Source organism: Dasypus novemcinctus, chromosome 22, assembly GCF_030445035.2.
Source record: "Dasypus novemcinctus isolate mDasNov1 chromosome 22, mDasNov1.1.hap2, whole genome shotgun sequence".
NCBI classification, from domain to species: domain Eukaryota; kingdom Metazoa; phylum Chordata; class Mammalia; order Cingulata; family Dasypodidae; genus Dasypus; species Dasypus novemcinctus.
Window position 1 is genome coordinate 68,558,984 of NC_080694.1, and position 20,604 is coordinate 68,579,587.

General features: G+C 48.8%; 1 protein-coding gene, 1 long non-coding RNA gene and 1 pseudogene across 2 annotated transcripts; all 3 read right to left on the bottom strand.

The window, feature by feature from the left end:
• Positions 1 to 3,315: 3,315 nt before the first annotated feature.
• Positions 3,316 to 6,584, bottom strand: LOC101426756 (patr class I histocompatibility antigen, A-126 alpha chain-like). Its single transcript, XM_058285455.2, has 8 exons — positions 6,480 to 6,584; positions 6,094 to 6,363; positions 5,597 to 5,872; positions 4,762 to 5,037; positions 4,540 to 4,647; positions 4,118 to 4,150; positions 3,914 to 3,961; positions 3,316 to 3,749 (listed from the first exon to the last, which is right to left on the bottom strand). Exons 1-8 carry the CDS (start codon positions 6,541 to 6,543, stop codon positions 3,745 to 3,747), a joined length of 1,080 nt encoding a protein of 359 aa, XP_058141438.1. The 5' UTR covers positions 6,544 to 6,584; the 3' UTR covers positions 3,316 to 3,744.
• Positions 6,585 to 9,817: 3,233 nt separating this feature from the next.
• LOC139437388 (uncharacterized) lies at positions 9,818 to 14,395 on the bottom strand. The gene is made up of 2 exons (XR_011647142.1): positions 14,291 to 14,395; positions 9,818 to 10,239 (listed from the first exon to the last, which is right to left on the bottom strand). It is a non-coding gene; the product is annotated as an uncharacterized lncRNA (long non-coding RNA).
• A 135-nt stretch (positions 14,396 to 14,530) lies between these two features.
• LOC131275297 (saoe class I histocompatibility antigen, C alpha chain-like) lies at positions 14,531 to 15,225 on the bottom strand (annotated as a pseudogene).
• Positions 15,226 to 20,604: the final 5,379 nt, after the last annotated feature.

Genomic DNA, 20,604 nt, shown 5'->3' on the forward strand with positions numbered 1-20,604 from the left:
TACTCCTTCAACATCATTCAGGAAAACTCCAAGTCCCAAGCACACTCCCATACCACATCTCTTCTTCCCTCTACCTGCCCACAGCAAATACCGTGGCCACTTTCTCCACATCAATGCTACAATATCTTCCATTACTAGTCACAATAGTTCCATAGTAGAATATCAGTAAGTTCACACTAATACATATTTCATTCCTCCATCCAGTAGACCCTGGGATGGTAATATCCACTCCACCTCTATATCAAAGGGGCTTAAATTCCACATGGATGATGGATGCAATTCTCCTGCTTGCAGTTGTAGGAACTCTTGGCTCCCTGGTGTGGTGGTTAATCATCTTCATCTTCCTGTTACCTGGCCTGGGTAAGTCTAATGAACCAGAGAGTAGGAGTTGCAGAGGCTCAGGCCCAGCTGGCACATGGGCAGTCCAGAGATTAAAGTGTCCTGAGTATACACCAACCCTAGTGCCAACCACAGGTTCAGTAAAAGTGACAGAAGAGGCATGTGTAGAATGGTCACCTCTGAGTCCAATGCCATCATACCCAGGAACACAAATTCCAAAGTAGGGCCAACTGACACAGCACTGAATTCCAGAGCAATTTGCCATGACCATAGAAACTGTGGGTCTCCATAGCCCTCAGGACAACCAGTACATGGGATTGTATCTACTTTGGCTGTCTCTGGGGTCCTGCGAAGACGTGAATAAGTACAACCCCTCTGATGACCTCCTGATTCTGTTTTGAAGATTCTTAGCCATATAAACTCATTTGTCTTTGCCATTTCTGCCTTTTATTCAAGGTCAAAAAGCAGTTTTTAACACATGGTTCTACATGTAAGCTGAGATATTCTGCTGGTCTGAGTTGAACCTTTTATTCAAGGTCTTTTTCTAGTTACATTACCAGTCAGGGCTTGGTAGTAATCCCTTGGCACCAGGGAGGCTCATCCCTGGGAGTCATGTCCCATGCTGGGGGGAAGGTAATGCATTTACATGCTGAGTTTGGCTTAGAGAGTGGCCACATTTGAGTAACATGGAGGGTATAAACTCCTTATGTTGAAATTAGAAACATCTAAATTGCATTTAATTGGACCAAATAATTGAGTGGGAAATCTGTCTAAGAAATATGTCACATAGCAAGAATTCTGAGCTTTAATTTATGGAGAACTTTGAGCCACTTTATAAATCCCCACCTGGCTACATCCCATCATAGAGAAAGTGCATGCCTTGCCCAACATCACTCTCATAACTGATGATAGATGTCTTCCTTTTCTTTTCCAGAAAGGACTTTTTTATATGGTTTAAGCACCACATGGGGGGCTACACTCAACTCTGGCAGAACAAGCTTCACCATCCAGATGAGCCACGAGAGACTGATGGTCTTGTGATGAAACACTCCGGCTTCTCCCCAGACCCTCCTTCTCAGGACATGGGGGGAGAGCCCAGAAGGCACATTGCACCACCCCAGGAAGCTGGAGTACAGACACATGGCCTCCCTGGTCTGGGTTCCTGCTCTAAAGATGGACCTGAAATCCAGCAGCTCAGCACCCTCTTATTATGAACACAGAACCTCATGCTCCACCAAGAACTTTTGGATACTTGTGAGATTTCCAGGAGGTTCCTGTGCACAGAGAAGTTGGGGCTCCCTGGTCTACATGACTTTCAAATGTGGTGCCAGAGCTGAACAGTCACTCGAGTGTGGCCCATGGATCGCTGGGCTCTGGGAGGTCCATGGATCAGTCCTTGCTCCTCTCCTTTCTGTAGCTAATCACACTCTAGGGGACCTCCTCCTCTCCTTGGGTGCAAAAGATCACTCACAAGGCCTTACCCCCAAATCTGTGTCTCTAGCCCAGACACTTCTTCTCATCTCCAGATTCATATTTCCAATAGGAACTGACAACCACACTTACATTTCTGATGGACAATTAGTTTCCAATTTTCCTAAACAGAAGCCTGAGAATATGGTCAGAGAAATCTTAACATGTGTCTCCTTTTCAAAAATGTCCCTTTTTGTGGAGAAAACTTAAGCCTTCCCGTATCCACAAGCCCCAAGATCTGTCCAACTTCTGCTCGTCTCCATGATGCTGCTGCAGCCATTCAAGCCTCCTGCTCTTCCCAGAACCACAGGGCACCCCTGCTCACCACAACACACTGCCCAGTTCTCTTCCCAGACATCCTCATAGATACCCACTTCATGACCTTCAAACTGTCCTCGAAGGTCACGGACTCAGTGAGGTCCGCACTGACCAACCCAGTTTACAGAACACCTTCCCTGCACTGAAACCATAGATTTTTAGCTGTTTTTAGTTCACAAATATTTCCCAGAAGCTAAAAAGGGGCGTCCTGCACAGTCCTCCACCAACACGAGGTGCAGGAGTGGTCAGTGAGGACCCCCCCCCCCTCAGTGCCTTTCCTAACACAGCTGTGTTCTCCTGGCAGCAATGACACAACCTCCACTCACTTGACACTGAGGCCAACAGGACTGTCCTCAGAAGTGCTACTCTCCCTCCCCTACCCTCCACTCCCTGTGACTACAGCACAATTTCAAATCCCTCCAAGACAAGAGCAATCCAGGCTAAGACCCCATTGCCCACCTATGGATCTACTCTAGGCTCTGCTCTACACATCCATGGGCTTGGGCTGCAGCTGGCTTTTGAGTCAGGGGAGCTGGGTAAGGGCAGAGAGGGAGGGCAGGTGGCAGAGAAGGACCAAACTACCAGAAGTTAAATAAAGTCAAAATGTCGATCCTCCTCAGTGCTAATTTCTGAACTGGTTACTTAGAAAAGATTGGGGAAAGCGTGGCAAGAACAACCAGGCAACAGCCCAGCACAAGGGTAGGAGCTGGACGGTCTGGAAATCAGTCTCTCAGTGTCAGAGATGCTCCTGGGCAGGAGCTACCTTGGGCTTCGTGGGTCAGGGATGGTCAACATGACACCTGCTGGAGTCAGAGACAGGGACACAGAGCAGGAGGAGAGCAGACCTCATGGAGAGGAGCAAGAAAAGCCACGTTCCTCCATCATCACAGAACCACCAAGCAAACAAGAAATAAGGGGTGCTGAGGGTGGACCAGGCTGAGCGGGGATGACCGGCTGCATGAGCCCTCACTGCCCAAGGTTCTGCAGATGGACAAGGCCTGGTGACGTCTGAGACCCTGTGACCTCAGGTCCTGGAAGGACAGAATCCTACTGCAGGGACAAGGACACAGGAGCAGTGAGCACAGCCCAGCCAAGAGGTGGATGAGTCAAAGCCCACATGGATGGAGCACCGACTGGACACAGGCCTGTCCACCCTCAGCTCTTCACAGCAGCACTCAGCACAACAGACACGGGTTCTGGAAGATTCCCAGGACAATTTACTTCCTCTCTAGTTTTAGAATATTCCTCTCTGATGCTTGATTCCTCAATCCCACCTAATAGCAAGACTTTGTAAAAGCAACATCATACACGTTCACATTTTCAAGGGAAGCAGGACGGGGTAGCTCAGGATACCATGAAGTAAGACAGGGCTGTGGACATTCCACACCCAGCTCTCCTGAGCAGGACGGTTGCTCGGGGCAGGGAACACAGGTACGTGTGGGGGATGTAGGGGACAGGAGCGAGCTACCTTCCCATCCTCCAGGATACAATGGGAATGCAGATACACAGATGCCAGCTGAGGAAGGAAAGTCTTTACATCCAAAGGAAGGGGTCTTGAAGTCACACGAGGGGCGTGAACAGCTCTTGAATCTCTCCGTCCCCCACGAGGCAGCTTTGTCACGCTATAGAAGAAAACAATCAAGAGCACGTTCAGGTCGTCTCTGTAAATGCTGATGTCATGGCCAGCCCTCCACAGTCCTCACGTCCATGTCCAAGGAGTCCCCAGGACCCAGACGTGTCCTCTCGGCCCAACCCCTATCCCCTTTCAGGCCCCCCGGGGTCTCACCTCTAGAAGCCTCAAGAGACACATCAGAGCCCTGGGCACTGTCGCGACCTAGAGAGGAACAAACACAGGGTATGGTCAGAGCCACAGAGAGATGTGCGTCAAGGAGTGATGGGGTGAGCTGCCCCGTGGGCTCCGTCTACACTCCCCAAAGCCTCAGGTCAGCCTTGACCCTCCACACCACCTCCCGCTCCATCCCCCACTTACAAGCAGCCTGGGCGTAGCTCCCTCCTGTTCCACCTGTTGAAAAACAACCAGTGAGTCCAGGACATGAGGTCCTGAGAACTAGTCCTGGATCCAGGGAAGTTTCCAGAACCATGGCTGCAGACCCGGGGCAGGATCAGGAAACATGAGGTGGGGGATGTGTGAGCTGGACCTTCTGCCCTCCTGGAGGTCTGTCCTCAGCAGCCCCTTCCCTCTGACTGCTGGGAACAGGGGCCTCCATGTCATCACTGGGGACATTGTCCTACTTCTCTCACAGGTTTATAAAGTAAGTGTGGTGACAGGCCCAGACTGGATGGGCACGTGTGTGAGGAGGGGCTTCACGGTACCAGGAATGGGCAGGGCACACTGCTACCTGGGCTGGAAACCCCCCTGGACAAGAAACCTCAGAACCGCCCCTTCCCTACCTGAGCTCTTCCTCCTCCAGATCAGAACTGCAGCCACCACGGACACTCCAAGGATGACCAGAGCAGCCATGATTCCCACGATGAGGATGGGGGGCTGGGAAGGCGGCTCTGAGAAGGGGGGAAAGTCAGGGGCCCTGACCCCAGGCTCAGCCCTGACCCTGCTGGAGGAGCTCAGAAGGGCTCCTGCTTCCCTAGAAGAGGCCCCGACCTCGTCCCACTTACCCCATCTCAGGGTGAGGGGCTCGGGCAGCCCCTCATGCTGCACGTGGCACGTGTATTTCTCTTCCTCCCCAGAAGGCACCTCCACAGCTGCCCACTTCTGGAAAGTTCTGTCCCCCGCAGGCCTGGTCTCCACAAACTCCATGTCCTGGGTCTGGTCCTCCCCATCCCGCTGCCAGGTCAGCGTGATCTCCGCCGGGTAGAAGCCCAGGGCCCAGCACCTCAGGGTGACATGACGGTCAGAGATGGGGTGGCGGGTCACGTGTGTCTTTGGGGGGTCTGCGGGAAGGTCAGAAACTTCAGGAACTTTCCATTTTTCTCCTGGCCATTCTAGCAGTGCTCATGTGACCACCAGGAATGGACAGGACAGTCTTGGGGGGCAGTGGAAGCCCCACACACCAGCCTGGACTCGGGGTTCCGGGATAAGTCCTATTCTTGGAAGTTCTGGTGTCAGGTGAGACCGTCCAGTGCAGGAGGCCCCAGGTGTGTGGTGTGAACAGGGACCTCTAACCCTGACCTAGTGGAGGCTGAGGGGCTCAGAAAAGCTGCAGGAACAAGGCCTGAGAACGTCCTGGTGGTCCCCAAGGCTGACCTGCTGCCCAGGTGCTTCAGGGATGGTCTCCTCCATCCCGGGGGAGGCTGGACCCTTCACTGTCCTGACAGAGGGCGGGGCCTCTGCGAGTCACTCAGGGTTCAGGGTCTGGACACCTGGGCCGACCCCGCCCCTGGCCCCCAGGCAGGAGAGTGTTCCTGCACCTACTGGATTTCCCCCTCCCGTGGACGCAGGTGGGGGCGCAGCCCAGGCCAGGAGATCGGGGAGGGTCCCAGGCCCCTGTACCTGTGCGCAGCAGAATCTCCTTCCCCCTCTCCAGGAATCTCTGCAGCCACTTCACACAGTTCTCCTCCAGGTCGGCTTTTGCTCTCTGCGCAACCCCCTTCTCCTCCCACTCACGCCGGGTGATCTGCGCCGCCGTGTCCGCCGCCGTCCAGGAGCGCAGGTCCTCGTTGAGAGCGATGTGGTCGGCGCCGTCGTAGGAGACCTGATAGTACCCGCGGAGGAGGCGTCCGTCGGCGCCCACGTCGCAGCCAAACATCCTCTGGAGAGTGTGAGACCCTGGCCCCGCCCCCGAGGTCAGCTCCGCACACCTGTTCGCCCCGCCCCCGGTGCGGATTAGAGGGCCGGTCTGGTCTAATCAGAAAACGAAACCAAGGAAAAGTCCCTCCCGCGCTCCCGGGTCCCGCAGCCTCGGGGTGCAGTGGGGCCTTGAGACACAGGGCGACCTAGGCCCGTCCTGGGGATCCCGGTTGTGCGCGGACCCCGGCCCGGTGGCTCACCGGCCTCGCTCTGGTTATAGTAGCCGCGCAGGGCCCGCAGGTACTCCCGAGAAGTCTGCGCGTTCGCCTTGGCCCTCCGCGTGAGCTCCCTCCAGTACTCGGGCCCCTCCTGCTCCATCCACGGCTCCCGCGGCTCCAACCTCGGAGTCCCCGCGTCGCTGTCGAACCGCACGCCCTGCGTGTCGTCCACGTAGCCCACGGCGAGGTAGTGGGTGTCCCCGCGCTCGGGCCGGGACACGATGGTGCTGAAATACCTGAGGGAGTGGGGGCCTGGGGGGACGGGAAAGGGGCGGGGGTCAGCGTGGGGGGGGCGCGGTTTCCGGGATCCTGCCCCCCGCAGGTCCCTTCCCCCCGCCCCGGGCAGCGTCCCCCAACCCCGCACTCACCCGCCCGGGTCTGGGTCAGGGCCAGGGCCCCCGAGAGCAGCAGGAGGAGGGTCCCCGGCGCCATGGACGGATCCCGGGTCTGGAGGGACCTGAGTCCGGGCAGGTCGGGGCGGGCCCTGGATGGGCCGCGGGGCCGGCGATTGGCTTCTCCAGAGCCGGGCCCTCAATGGGAGGCAGCCCTGGGCGCGCGTCACGAGAGTCGGGGCAGAAGGACCTGACTCGGGTTGGGAGAAAAAGTGAAACTGCAGGGACCGGGGACTCCCCAGCTCGGCCTCCCCGCCCCACATGCCAGCCTACGGCTGAGAGCCAAGATGGGTCCTGGACTGGCCCCGACCCCTCCCCTGCAGGAGCACTCCGTCACCCCCTGTCAGCGAGGCCTGGTGCTGACTCTTCACAGCTTACAAATGAGTGAGGACCCCGAGAAGATTGTGACGACCTCTACTGTACTGACCATGCCAGAAATCTAAGTGGATTTAAACTGCAGATTCCTATAGATTAATACTTACAACAAAACTCATTACACGTTGATAACTAATTCCAAAAGAAAACAATGTAATAAGAAGAGTGGATCAATTTACATTTGTGGAAATCTTTCTTAGCTGGCTCAATAGCGCACCCACGGACTTTCTTATCATATTAAATCAGTTATTCAGGTTTGAACCAAAAATTTAGGCTCACATGTAAATGTAGTTGGAAAAGAGAAGAAAAGTTTTAATAGCCTTTTCAGGTGAGTGGTGCCATCCATCTTTGATATCACACTAAAGCACACAAGTGCAGTTTCTAAATGTGAGCTGCAGTCTGAAATCTAGAATATTTCATCTTATGACATTGAAATCCTCAGGTCTCTCTTTGCACATTGAATGGTTGTTGTACTAATACATGAAGATTTTAAAGTAGCACATTGGCCCCCTGAGTTATGTAGATCTTCCAGTATAGACACATTTCTTTACATATTTCCAAAAGGTGATACTTGTTACAATTAGCGCAGATCCCACCAGAAAGTGAGTGAGTATTGGAAAGCTGTCAAGCTGAAGGTGATGGATACAAGTTTTCCAACATTCTAATTTTCATTTGAGAGCTTACATTTTATCATGGGCTCAAGCCAGAGAGATAAAATATTTCAAATCACATTTCTGATAAAGGATTTCTTCCCAGAATACAGAAAGAACTTTTAAAACTCAACAATAAGAAAAGAACCCAATTTTTAAAATGGGCTAAAGTCTGGACACCTCACAAACAAACATACACACGTGGCAAATAAGCACCTAAAAACATGCTCAGCGTCACTGTCATTAGGGAAGTGCAGATGAAGCCACCATGAGATGCCCCTGCACACACCTGTTAGAATGGCTAAACTAAAATTTAAAAATAAACTAGTGGGTTTGTTTCCTATTGCCAGTGGCATTAAACAACAGAAATTTATGTTCTCACCATTAAGGAGGCCAGAAATCCAAAATCCATGTCCCTGGTTGGAATCAAGGTGTCAGCAGGCCTGGCTCCCTCTGGAGGCTCGAGCAGAAAGAGAACCTGTGTCTTGCCTCTTCCATTTCTGGTGGCTGCCAGCTCTCCTTGGCTTCTGGCTACATCACTCTAACTTTCAAGGACAACATCATCAGATCTCTGCTCCATCTGGGTGGATCACCTTCTCCTCTGGGTGTAGTAAAATCTCCCCTACTTCCCTGTTATGAGATCCATGTGATCACTCCTAGGGCCCATGGGGATAATCCTAGCTAATCCCCCATCTCTAGATCAATTACATATGCAAAGACCCCTTTTTACCATGTAAGGTAATATTCACAGGTTCCAGGGATTAGGGTGTAGAGGTCATTAGTGGGGATGGGAAGCAATTTTCATTCTGTCACGAGTGGTGACACCTGCACTGGCAAAGTGGAGGAGCCCAGGAACCCACACTCCCTGCTGGTAGGAAGGCCAAAGGGTGCAGCCACCAGGCAGGCATTTGGCAGGTTCTTAAAAGCTAAACAGGATCTTAACATACAACTCAGCGATGCCATTCCCAGATATTTGCTCATCTAATTTAAAAACATACTTACATAAAAACCCACACAGAAATGCTTATAGCAGCTTAATAATTCCCCAAAACTTTGTGCAACCATATTTACCTTCTATATGTGAATGGATAAAAGTTAGTGGTTGTGAAGCAAATGTTAGCTCAGTAGTTTGAGCACCTGCTTCCCACATACGAGGTTCTGGGTTCCATCCACAGAACCGCACTTAAAAAATGGGTGGTAATCCATTGACCCACAGTACACAATACTACTCAGCCATCAAAAGGAATGAGCTATAAATTCATGCAAGATCATGGATGAATCTTAAATGCAGGTTGCTAGTGAAAGAAGCCACTCTGGGAAGGCTACATGTTGTCTGTATCATCTTCCCTGGTTGCCATGACCTTGGAGAGGGTGAAGAGTTGTTTAGGTGAAGCACAAGGTGTTTTTAGGTCCCTGACCCTAGTCTCTGTGGTACTGTTGGGTGGATACATGACACCGTGTCTAAAACCATAAATCTTACAGCACAGAGAATAAATGTTAAGTTTAGAAATTATAAAAAGCCATCCCCTCAAACAAGAAGTCTGAGGATGGCTGCAGACTGTGGCAGAAGGATCTAGCTGTATTACAGGTGCATGACATGACCTCACTGAAGGAGGGAAGGAGCTGCTGGACTGAGGGTCTTTGGAGAAACCTGGAAATTGTAAGCATGAAGGCAAAAGGAATTAAGCATAAACACTGACTGCAGTTGGCAAAGTTTTCTCATCGGGTACAGGCTAACAATTCTGAAGTCACTACCCATGTGTATGAGGACTGAATAATAAATATGTGGTGGGTGGTGAGAGCCTATTTCTCACTGAGAAGTGGGAGGTTACAGACTTGCAAGGGGGTAAGCCAGAATGAAATATATGATACTTGATTAGAATTGAAGACATGGAATCAACACAACTCCTCATGTTTAACTTAGTGTAGTTTAGTGTAAATATTGATATATGTGTATGTATATGTATTATAGATGTATTACACATGCACTGGTATAAATATACATTTCCTAGTTTCCTCTACTGAGGGCCTAGAAGCAATGAAGCCCCAATAGCAATGAGCAAACCCAGTGCCTAGACCTCAGTTTCTAATACCATTATCTCAAAACTGAACCAGTGGTCCTTGTAGAAAATGCTGAATCTAGGGTTGGGGTAGGAAATACATAGGATGAGTCTGGAGCATATGGGAGTGTGAGCAAGTGAGTATTGTCCGAAACATAAAACCATGAGGACATGTCAGAAGGACTCAGAAGCCAATTGGAAGGGCTTTCTATGACCGAAACTGGAACAATTATTTTTAAGATTTATTTATTTCTCTCCCCGCCACCACCCCATTGTTTGCTCTTTGTGTCCATTCACTGTGCTTTCTTCTGCGCCTGCTTGTATTCTCATTGGGCAGCTCTGGGAATCCACCCTGGGACCTTCCGCAGTGGGATGAGGTGATCATTCTCTTGCGCCAACTCAGCTCCTTGTTCTGCTATGTCTCTTATTTTCTCTCCTCTGTGTCTCTTGTTGCATCATCTTGCTGTGCCAGCTCTCTGCATCAGGCTGCACTCCTTTGTGGGGCAACACTCCTGGTCAGGGGTCACTCCTGCATGGGCTAGCTTGCCTTAACCAAGAGGCTGTGGGCATTGAACCCTGGACCTCCCATATGGAAGATGGGAGCCCAACTGCTTGAGCCAGATCCATTTCCCAAAACTGGAATAATCTGAGCTACAAAATAAACAGCACAGAATTGGGTTATTGCCAAAAGTACAAAATTAATGTCCATGAGTCTGTAAATGACTGGATAAATAATTAAATGCAGCAAGAATAGACAAAGCTCCCAAACACAAGAATTCCCAATATTTATGTAGATGCTCCACCCCTACTTGGTTGATCATAACACCTATCCTATTTTTGGAACATTGGAATTGTCCTGAATTACTTTGCAATGATGGATACAAATCATTATATATTTTGTTATAACTTAAAAAGTTGTGTGAAACACAGTGTAAACTATAATATAAACTATGATCCATGCTCAGTGGCAATGCTCCAATGTGTGTTCATCAATTTTAACAAATGTACCAGAGTAATGAAGGAGTTGATACTGTGGGAAAGTGAGCGAGAGGAAGAGAGTGGGGCATATGGGAATCCCCTATATTGTTAATATACCATTTATGTAATCTAAAGTATTTTTTAAAAAACAAAAGTATTAGTAAAATAGAAGCAAGTGTACAGTAAAGTTATCAAAGTGAGATAGACATATCCCATTTTCTCCCTTCAAACTCCAAGATCTTTCTTGAAATTGTTTGTTGAAATAATAGGTCAGGTTTGTTTTTTTGAGGGTGTGAGGCTTGTCATTCAGAACTACGTTCTTTTTTTTTTTTTTTAATAATTTTTTCAGTTTCAAAGTGTCCATTTCCCACTGACAACACTTAAACATTGTGTCAGGAGAAAATACTTTACAATGCTCCAATACCAAAATTGCATCAAGGGGGAGCAGGTATACCTCAGTGGTTGAGTGCTTGCTTTCCTATATGAGGTCCTTGGTTCAATACCTGGTACCTAGTTTTTTAAAAATTGTGGGCATAGGGTGATTCATAATATTCCTTTTGGGGGAGGAAATGTAGCTCAGTTATTGAGCATCGGCTTTCCATGTACGAGGTCCTGGGTTCAATCCCTGATACCTCCAAAACAGAAAAAAAACCATCACTGCAGAAAGGGGAGCAGATGTAGTTCAAGAGGTCGAGCACCTGTTTCCCATGTATGAGGTCCTGGGTTCAGTCCTCAGTACCTTCTTTAAAAAAGGAAAATTGTCATAAAGTGAGAAACAGCATCAGAAGAGAGACATAGATGCTATAGGAACTGGGACTCACACTTTGCTCATTAGGTCACCCAGTCCCTCTCAGCTTAGATTATTTTTATTTCATTGGACAAACAGTATCATTGAGTACTTTATTCCCTAATCAGCAGTGATTCTTTTACATCCTATTGAGGTGGGAGGCTGCCCTGGTTTGAAATTTTGTGGACCCTTGAAAACTAAGTGACTTTGATTAGATTGTGGGATGCAGTGTTAGTCAAATGCTCTAAGGCATAAAGGAATTTAAGGACATGTCACAGGGGCCGACACTAGGAGCACCTGCACACACCTGGGCGCTAATGGAAAGCCCTGGCTCTGCAGCCAGAACGGGGCTGAGGGGTTGGGCAGGACTGCCTGCTTTGTAACTGTGGGGATCTTGGTTTGTGTACCTCCTGATGGCTCCCCATCTGTGCCTGGGGCTTCCTGAAGTCCTGGGATTTGGGTGGGTGAAGGGCCTGCCATGTGGAGGAAATTGTGTGGAGAGGTTCCAGCCCCACACCCGACTCTGTGCTCTTTCTCCCCCATTCAGGGATGCATGATGCAGATGTTTTCCTAGAGTCCTTGGATCTGGCAGGATGTCTCATGGCAGGACGTAAAATTAAGGAAGTTCTATGCCCTGGTAGTTCAAAACACTAATTTCAAGAAATGGGAAGCATGAACAAAAGTCCAGTAAACTATCCCTACTATAATTTTTTATACTGCCTAAATGCTGAGTTTGTATTTTGGGAGCATGGTTTAAGCAAAAGAGATTCCTTTTCTTTTAGGTACTGAGGCCAAGGACTGAACCTGGGGCCTCTATGTGGGAAGTCAGCGCTCAACCACTGAGCCACCTCGGCCTCCCTGAGTTGGTTTTTTCATTTGTTTTGCTTGTTGTTGTTGTCGTTGTTTCAGGAGTCACCAGCAACCGAACCAGGGACCTCCCATGTGGGAGGTGGAAGCTCAACCACTTGAGCTATAGCTGCTTCCCCAAAATATATTGTTAAAATGATGATGATGAACAAGTCCCATCCCAAAAAATGAGAGGTATTTGTAGCTGGGGACAGGATAATTCCCTCCATCTGCCCCATGGTCTCAGCCTCTCAGCCTGGAGTTGTCAGAGCAGATGCCCAGGGTCCCTCGGGATTGGGGAATGAATAACCATGGAGGGGGTGGCCATGGGCCAAAGTAGGTTAGTTATTGTGGTTGTTACCTTGTATCGGAAGGAGAACATGTATCATTGACATAAAGATAGAGGATGACAGAGATTTAGAAGGGAGGGAGATGAATTGGTGGAACAGGGCACTTTTGGGGTGGGGAGATTCTTCAGTTTAATCCTGTAATGATGGACACATGACCTTACACATTTGTCACGGCCTGTGGAACTGTACAGCGAAAGTGCAAACCAAAATGTGACCTGTAGACCATGGTTAGCAGCAATGTTTCAGTATTAGTTCCTCCGCTATAACAAATGTGCCACAATCATCTAAGATGCCAATAATAGGGGCAACTGGGTGTATGGGTGTGGGGGGAGGCTTATATGGGAATTCCCTATACTTTCTATGTAATTATTCTGTAAATGGAAATCTAAAAATAAAGTTTTCCTATCCCTAAAAATAAAGTTTAAAGAGGGGCAGGTTTTCTAGTCAATCAAGCTTGGAAAGCTACACATAATACCCACCTCTACACACACACTGTTTACACTTTCTCATGTTAAAGGCTCTGAGAAGTCCTGCAACACACAAACCTTTAAACTTTCCAAATGTTCTTGGTTATCGGACTTTTTTTTCTCCCTGTAACACATTTTACATCCCATGGCACTTATGTGCTGCAGAGCACACCAGGGACCTGCCTGGACTTCCTCACTTCACAAGCTCAGAGCCCTCTTGACATAAAGAGCCCCCTGGAGGGCTGTCCTCCTTTTACTAGTAAATGCTCTTGAGCAGATCCCAGTGCTGAGGGCTTGTCCTGGGCATCTCTCGCCTGCCCTGAGTTCGAGCAACACCACGTGCCTGCATGCTGAGGTGACCCGAGGAGCCGCCACAAGCCCCCAGGAGCAGGGAGGAGGCCAGGACCCAGCCAAGCTAGGCTGTGCCAGTCACTGCTCAGGCTCGGGGGTTTCTAGAGACCCTCCTGAGCCCACTCACCTGTTTTGTGAGGGGGGAGTCATGGCAGGACAGAGGCCAAACTTCAGAATCCCCTGACCAGGGCTCATTCTTTCATCCCACGAGATGCCCCTCCCTGGGCCTAAATGCTTTCACCTGAGCAAGAAAACCAGGTTGTCTCCACAGCCTTCCCAGCGCTCTGATTCTGTTCCCACTGCCTCATCCCAGCTCCTGCCGACCTGAGTCAGGACAACTCGTCAAGGCACATGACAGGGCTCTGCAAGGGAAACTAGCTCTCCATCCCTCTGCCAGAGCGACAGGTGAAAATGAGCTGGTGAACTTCACCAAAGGAAAAGGGCATATCTGGTAGGGTCTGACTTAAATACAGGCCCATGGCACCCTTGAAATTCACTTTGGGGATGTGGTTCCCAAAAAAGGCACATCCAGGAGAACATTCCTCTGCCAACGTGGCTCCAGGCACTGGTTCCTAATTTTGCTCCTTCTCTCCCAGGCAACTGTGGGAAGTTGGGGTGAGTAGCAGCAGGGGATCATTTCCTTGATGATATTCAGACTTTCCTAAGTAACCCCGAGGAGGCCAGCTAGTCAGAGTGATGTAGGTTTAGCTATTTAGTCTCATTGTTCTTGAGGAATAATTCTGGATTGACAGAAGAGTTGCAAACCTAGAACAGAGACTTCCTGTACCCTGTCACCCACCTTCCCTGCTGTTAGCCCCCCACACCCCTCGGTATATTTATCAACACTAAGAAATGAACACTGGTCCATGAGCTACCTGCAGACCCACCTGCTGACCCGCCTGCTGACCCACCTGCAGACCCACCTGCAGACCGTGTCCGCCGCGGTCCAGGAGCGCAGGTCCTCGTTGAGGGCGAGGTAGTCGGCGCCGTCGTAGGCGTATTGAAAGTACCCGTGGAGGAGGCGCCCGTCGGGGCCCATGTCGCAGCCAGACACCACCTGGAGGGCGTGAGGCCTGGGCCCGCCCCCGAGGTCAGCCCCGCCCTTCAGACTCGCCCACCTGCTCGCCCCGCCCCTGGCGCTGAGTCGTTGGGGCCCGTCGGGTCTAAACTGAAATCGAAACAGGAAAGCCCCTCCGGCGCTCCCGGGTGGTGGGGTCCCGGGTCCCGCGGCCTCGGGATGCAGTGGGACCCGAGATCGAGGTGACCCCGACCTGTCCTGGGGATCCCGGTCGTGCGCGGACCCCGCGCCCTGCCTCGCTTTGGTTGTAGGAGCCGCCGAGGGTCCGCAGGTTCCCTTGCAAAATCTGCGCGTGGTCCTTGGCCCTCCGCGTCTGCTCCCCCAGTGCTCGGGCCCCTCCTGCTCCACCCACGGCGCCCGCGGCTCCATCCTCGGACTCGCCGCGTCGCTGTCGAACCGCGCGCCCTGCGTGTCGTCCACGTAGCCCACGGCGAGGTAGTGGGTGTCCCCGCGCTCGGGCCGGGACGTGCAGGTGCTGAAATACCTGAGGGAGTGGGAGCCTCGGAGGCGGGGGAGGGGGGCTACAGAAAAGGAGCGGGGGGCGGCGTGGGTTACGGAGTCAGCGTGGGGGGTCAGGATGGGGGCCGCGGGTCAGCGTGGGGCCCGAGTTAAGTCTCGGACGCGGCTTCCGGGGTCCCACCCGCCCGGGAGGTCCCCTTGCCCCACTCCGGGACAGCGCCCACCGACCCCGCACTCACCCGCCCGGGTCGGGGTCAGGGCCAGGGCCCCCGAGAGCAGCAGGAGGGGGGTCCCCGGCGCCATGACCGGACCCCCGGGTCTGGCGGAACCTGAGTCCGGGCGGGTCGGGGAGGGCTCTGGATGCGCCGCGGGGCCGGCGATTGGCTTCTCCAGAACCAGGCCCGCAGTGGGAGGCAGCCTGGGCCCGCGTCACGAGGGTCGGGGCAGAAGGACCTGACTCGGGTTGGGAGACGGTTAATGAAACTGCGGGGACCAGGACCCCCAGCTCGGCCTCCCCGCTCCACACGCCAGCCTCGGGCGGGACCCCGACCCCTCCCCTGCACCGTGCACTCTGTCACCCCTGTCAGTGAGGCCTGGTCCTGACTCTTTAAAGCTTACAAATTAGTGAGGACCCCGAGGAGATTTTATGTTGGTTACAGCTGTTCATATGGACCATATTAGAAATTGAAACAATTTATTGGACCTACCCCACTCAGCTAACATGGAGGTGAAGAAGGTCAACCCCCACACCAGGGAGCCAAGAGTGCCTACAACTGAAAGCAGGAGGATTGCATCCAGCATCCATGTGGAATCTAAGGCCCCTCTTGATATAGAGGTGGAGTGGACACAGCCATTCCAGGGTCCACAGGATGGAGGAATAGAGTATGGATTAGAGTGGACTTACTGATATTCTATTCATGAACTATTGTGATTAGTAATCAAAGAAAATGTGGCATTGGTGTGGAGACAGTGGCCATGGTGGCTGCTGGGGGTAGGGGATGGGAGGAAGAGATGAGATGTGGGGCGTTTTTGGGACTTGGAGTTGTCCTGGGTGGTGCTGCAGGGACAGTTACTGGACATTGTATGTCCTCCCATGGCCCACTGGGTGGACTGTGGGAGAGTGTGGGTTATGGTGTGGACCATTGACTATGAGGTGCAGCGGTGCACAGAGATGTATTCACCAAATGCAATGAATGTCTCATGATGATGGAGGAGATTGTTGTTATGGGGGGAGGAGTGGGCATAGTGAGGTGGGGGTATATGGGGACCTCATATTTTTTTAGTGTAATATTAAAAAAATAAAGACAAAAAATTATTAACTTCGAATAATGTTAACTCAATGATTTTAATACCTATTAACCATTACAATTAAATTAATAACACGTTAACAATTATCAAAGGAAAACATGTAGTAAGAACAGTGGCATATTTTACATTTTTGCAAATCTTTCATATCTGTCTCAATAGATCACCCTAGGGGTTTCATATCACATTTATTCTGTTATTTTGGTTTGAACAAAAATTTCAGCCTTACTTTAAAATGTTGAAAAAGAAAGGGGTTTTTTAAAAATATATTTTTATATATTTGTAAAAGATACATAGATCACTTAAAATGTTACATTAAAAAAAAATAGGAAATTCCCATAGGCCCCACTCCCCCCACACCCCACTTTTCCCACATCAGCTGCTTCTTTCTTTACTGTGGTACAGTTATTGCAACTGATGAATACGTTTTGGAGCATTGCTACACAGCATGGATTATAGTCTACATTGTAGTTTATACTCTCTCCCAGTCCATTCAGTAGATTATGGCAGAATATATAATGTCCTGCATCAGACCCTGCAATATCGTTCAGGACAACTCCAAGTCCCAAAAATGCTCCCATATTACACCTTTTTCCCTCTCCCTGCCTTCTGCAACTCCAGTGGCCACTGTCTCCACATCAATAATACGATTTCTTCCATTGTCAGAGTCACAACAGTTCTATAGTAGAATACCATTAAGTCTACTCTAGTCCACGTTTTATTCCCCAGACCAAGGACTCAGGGATGGTGATGCCCAATCTACTTCTTAGAGGAGAGAGGGCTTTGATCCCACATGGCTGATGGATGGCATTCTCCCACTTGTAGTTGTAGACTCTCTGGGTTCCTTGGTGTGAGGGTTGTCCATCCTCACCTCCTTGTTACCTGACTTGGGTAAATCCAACTCACAGGAGAGTAGGTGTTGCAACTCAGCTGAGGCCCACCTGGCACATGGACAGCCCAGAGATTCAAGTCTCCTGGACATATACCAACCCAGTGCCAACCACAGGTTTAATAAAAGGGACAGAAGAGGCATGTGTAGAGAACTCATATCTGAGTCAAACTCCTCACACTCAGGAGCACAAATTCCAAAGTAGGACCCACTGGTAAGGCACCAAACTCTGGAGCTCTCTGCCATGACCATAAGACCTGTGTATACCCCACATTTGGGGTAGTATCTACATTGACTCTCTATGAGATCCTGCTGAGACATGCATGAACATTACCTCTCTGGTGACCTCCTGACTCACTTTGGAGTCTCTTAGTCATATAAGCTAATTTGTCTTTACCTTTCCCCCCTTTTACTCAAGGTCTTTTTCTATTTGCATCACCAGCCAGTGCTTGGTAGCAATCCCTCGGTACCAGGGAGGCTCATCCCCAGGAATCATGTCCCATGCTGGGGAGAAGATAATGTATTTATATGCTGAATTTTGGCTTAGAGAGTGGCCACATTTGAGCAACATGGAAGCTCTCAGGAGGTAACTCTTAGGCACCCTGCAACACTAGGCCAAGTTGAAATTTCAGGTGTAAAAGGCTAATAAGCATAGTTGTCAATATCAAGGGCCCATCATTGGACCATCTAATCTTGTTCGTCATTGCCCCTGCACTTGGGGGATTGTTGCAGTTCCATTGGAGAATATGGCAGAGCTCCCTGGGATGGGAACCCATCACTTCCTCAGTTGTCATGTGAATCTCCAAGAACTACGTCAATACCCAGCAAACTTCCAAACATATCTATATACCCTATACACATGCCTAGGCAAACTCCTCCCATGCATCCCCCATCAATGACACCCCATGTGAATGCTGCTCCCCTGCCATAATTGAACCCCTCTGTGATCCAAAACTTCTTAAAAAATGAAGCCTAATATATTGCCAAATTCAATTAATAGGGAAATGAGATAGTAATAATAGGTTTAAACATAAGAAATAAAACATATGATAGTTTAGAAAAACTAAAATGAAGGAAAAAAATATTGGGGTATTAAAAAGATTTTTTTGACATTTTGCCTTTCATTGCTGTAATATCTGTTGTCCTGTATGTACAGTGGCAATTTCTTCCATTTCTTCCTCAGTGTCTCACCTTTTTTTCTTTCATTGTTTCTTCAAAGACATTTTAGGTCGCAGTTAAGTCACATACAGAGTATAGGGGACTCGCATTTACCCAACATCCTCCCCCTTTCCCACCTTCTCTATTAATGATCACTTTACATGTGGATGGTGCATTTGTTACAACTGATATACAAATACTGAAACATAGCTACTATCCATGGTCAGTAGTTTCCATTATGGTTTCCATTTTAGACCAAAAACTCTTATAAATTTTTGGTGAAATTTAACATGGCCTGTATCCAACATTGCAAGATCATGCAGAACACTTCCATTGCCCCTAATTAGTGCCCCTTCCATCTATTCTATTTCTCTCTCCCACTCCCCTTGGAGCCCACAGAGACAACCATGCTTCAATCCTTGAAGAACAAGATTCATAGATACTTGCAACAACACCAAGGGCTTGATGCATTCATTGGTCCTACCCCACCGGGAGCCACCCATGCTCTTGAGAGGCACCTCCCTCTGTTTTAGAACATCAGGCCTCCCTAGGATGGAGGGATGACACCTTCCCACTCATTGTATGGGTCTCCATCCACTGATATAACACACTATGACAAAATGAGCACCCACACACTAGAGAGGTATTTTTAATTGCTTTTTCAGGTGAGTGTTGAATTCACCTTCAACACCATATGAACAGTTCAGAAGTTGTGGTTTCTTAAAGTGACTTGCAGTCTGAAATCTTGTTGTTGAATATTTCATCTTGTGACATTAAAATTCCCAGGTCTGTCTTTGCATATTGAATGGATCTTGTACTAAAACATGAAGACTTTAAAGTAACATATTGGCGCACTGACTTATGTAGATCCTCCAGTGTTGACACATTTCTTTACATGTTTCCAAAAGGTCATGCTTGTCACAGTTAACACAGATCCCAGCAGAAAATGTGTAAGATTGTAAAGCTGTCAAGCTTAAGGTGAAGCATACAACTTTTCCAAAGTTTTGATTTCCTCCTGAGAACTAACTTTTTCCACTGCTGACAAATATAGCGAGATATGCTTGAGGTGACAGAATCACACTGTTCATTTTCAAGAAAGTGTCAACCCAGTATTGAAATCCAAATAACCTTTCTTTTTCTCATTGATACTTTCAAGTAAAAATATTTACCATTAAATAAAAGGCCAGTTCAGTCCCCACAAATTGTTTACTTTTGGACATACGTGGTACATTGGAATGCACAGAAGTGCTTTATGGGTACTTCCCACTCCGTGTGATAGAAAAAGAGAGAAGATGCTGGGTCTCCTCATCTGGCTCCTCAAACTGAACCCAGAGCCTTTTCTCCATTTCCCATGACCGTCTTCTCTATGGGACCAAGAGCATCTTCTCCTTCTGTTGGGTGCTGCATCATTTATTACTATTAATATCTTGTCTGTTTTGATACTTTCAAGAAGATGGTTTCGTGTTTAACATGACATTTTTAACTGTTTTCAGTGGGAGGATTTGTCCACATAATCTAGCTCGCTTTTTCAGAAATGGAAATCATAAGGTAAAATAGTTCAGTGATAGATCATTAGTACCAGAATAGAGAATCCAAATGTGAGTCCTAACAGTTGGCTCAGATATAATCTGTCTAGTGCTGCACAGTGTAGGAGATTAAAAGTAATTGGTTTTTTTAAAACATTACTTGTGTAAACACAGAAAAGCTCAAAATATACTCTAGCATGTACAAAGTTAAGTCTTATCACCCCCACTGCCAGCCCCAGCCATCACAGAAGCCATCGCTGTAGCTAATTCTCACTTCTCTTCCCAGAAAAATAAATTGAAGTATTAATGTATGTTGTTATGACTGAATGCTCAAGCCATAGAGAGGAAATATTTCAAATTCCATTTATGATAAGGGATTTCTATCCAGAGTACATAAAAAAAAAAAAACCTTAAAACTGAATGGTAAGAAACAACCCAGTTTTCAAAATGGGCTAAAGTCTGAACAGACACCTCACAGAACATACATAGGGGACAAATAAACACATGAAAACATGCTCAGCATCATTTGTCATTAGAGATGTGCAGAGGAAAACCACCATGAGATGTCCCTGCACATACCTGTAAGAATGGCTAAATTAAAATAAACTGGAGGGTGAGTTTCCTATTGCCAGTGGACCAAATTTTCATACATTTGGTGGCTTTAAACAACAGAAATTTATGTTCTCACAAGTCTGGAGGCCAGAAATCCAAAATCAATGTCCCTGGTTGAAATCAAACTGTCGGCCAGGCCTGGCTCCCTCTGGAGGCTTAAGCAGAGAGAACCTGCCTCTTGCCTCTTCCATTTCTGGTGGCTGCCAGCTC

What these genes read in the sequence shown, in the direction of transcription:
- LOC101426756 (XM_058285455.2), bottom strand. Translation starts at nt 6,543, where the DNA reads ATGGCGCCGGGGACCCTCCTCCTGCTGCTCTCGGGGGCCCTGGCCCTG. An exon ending in CCTGACCCAGACCCGGGCGG is followed by an intron (nt 6,364 to 6,479) that starts GTGAGTGCGGGG and finishes CCGTCCCCCCAG; the next exon opens with GCCCCCACTCCCTCAGGTAT. An exon ending in CTGGAGGAGGAAGAGCTCAG is followed by an intron (nt 4,151 to 4,539) that starts GTAGGGAAGGGG and finishes GTTTTTCAACAG; the next exon opens with GTGGAACAGGAGGGAGCTAC.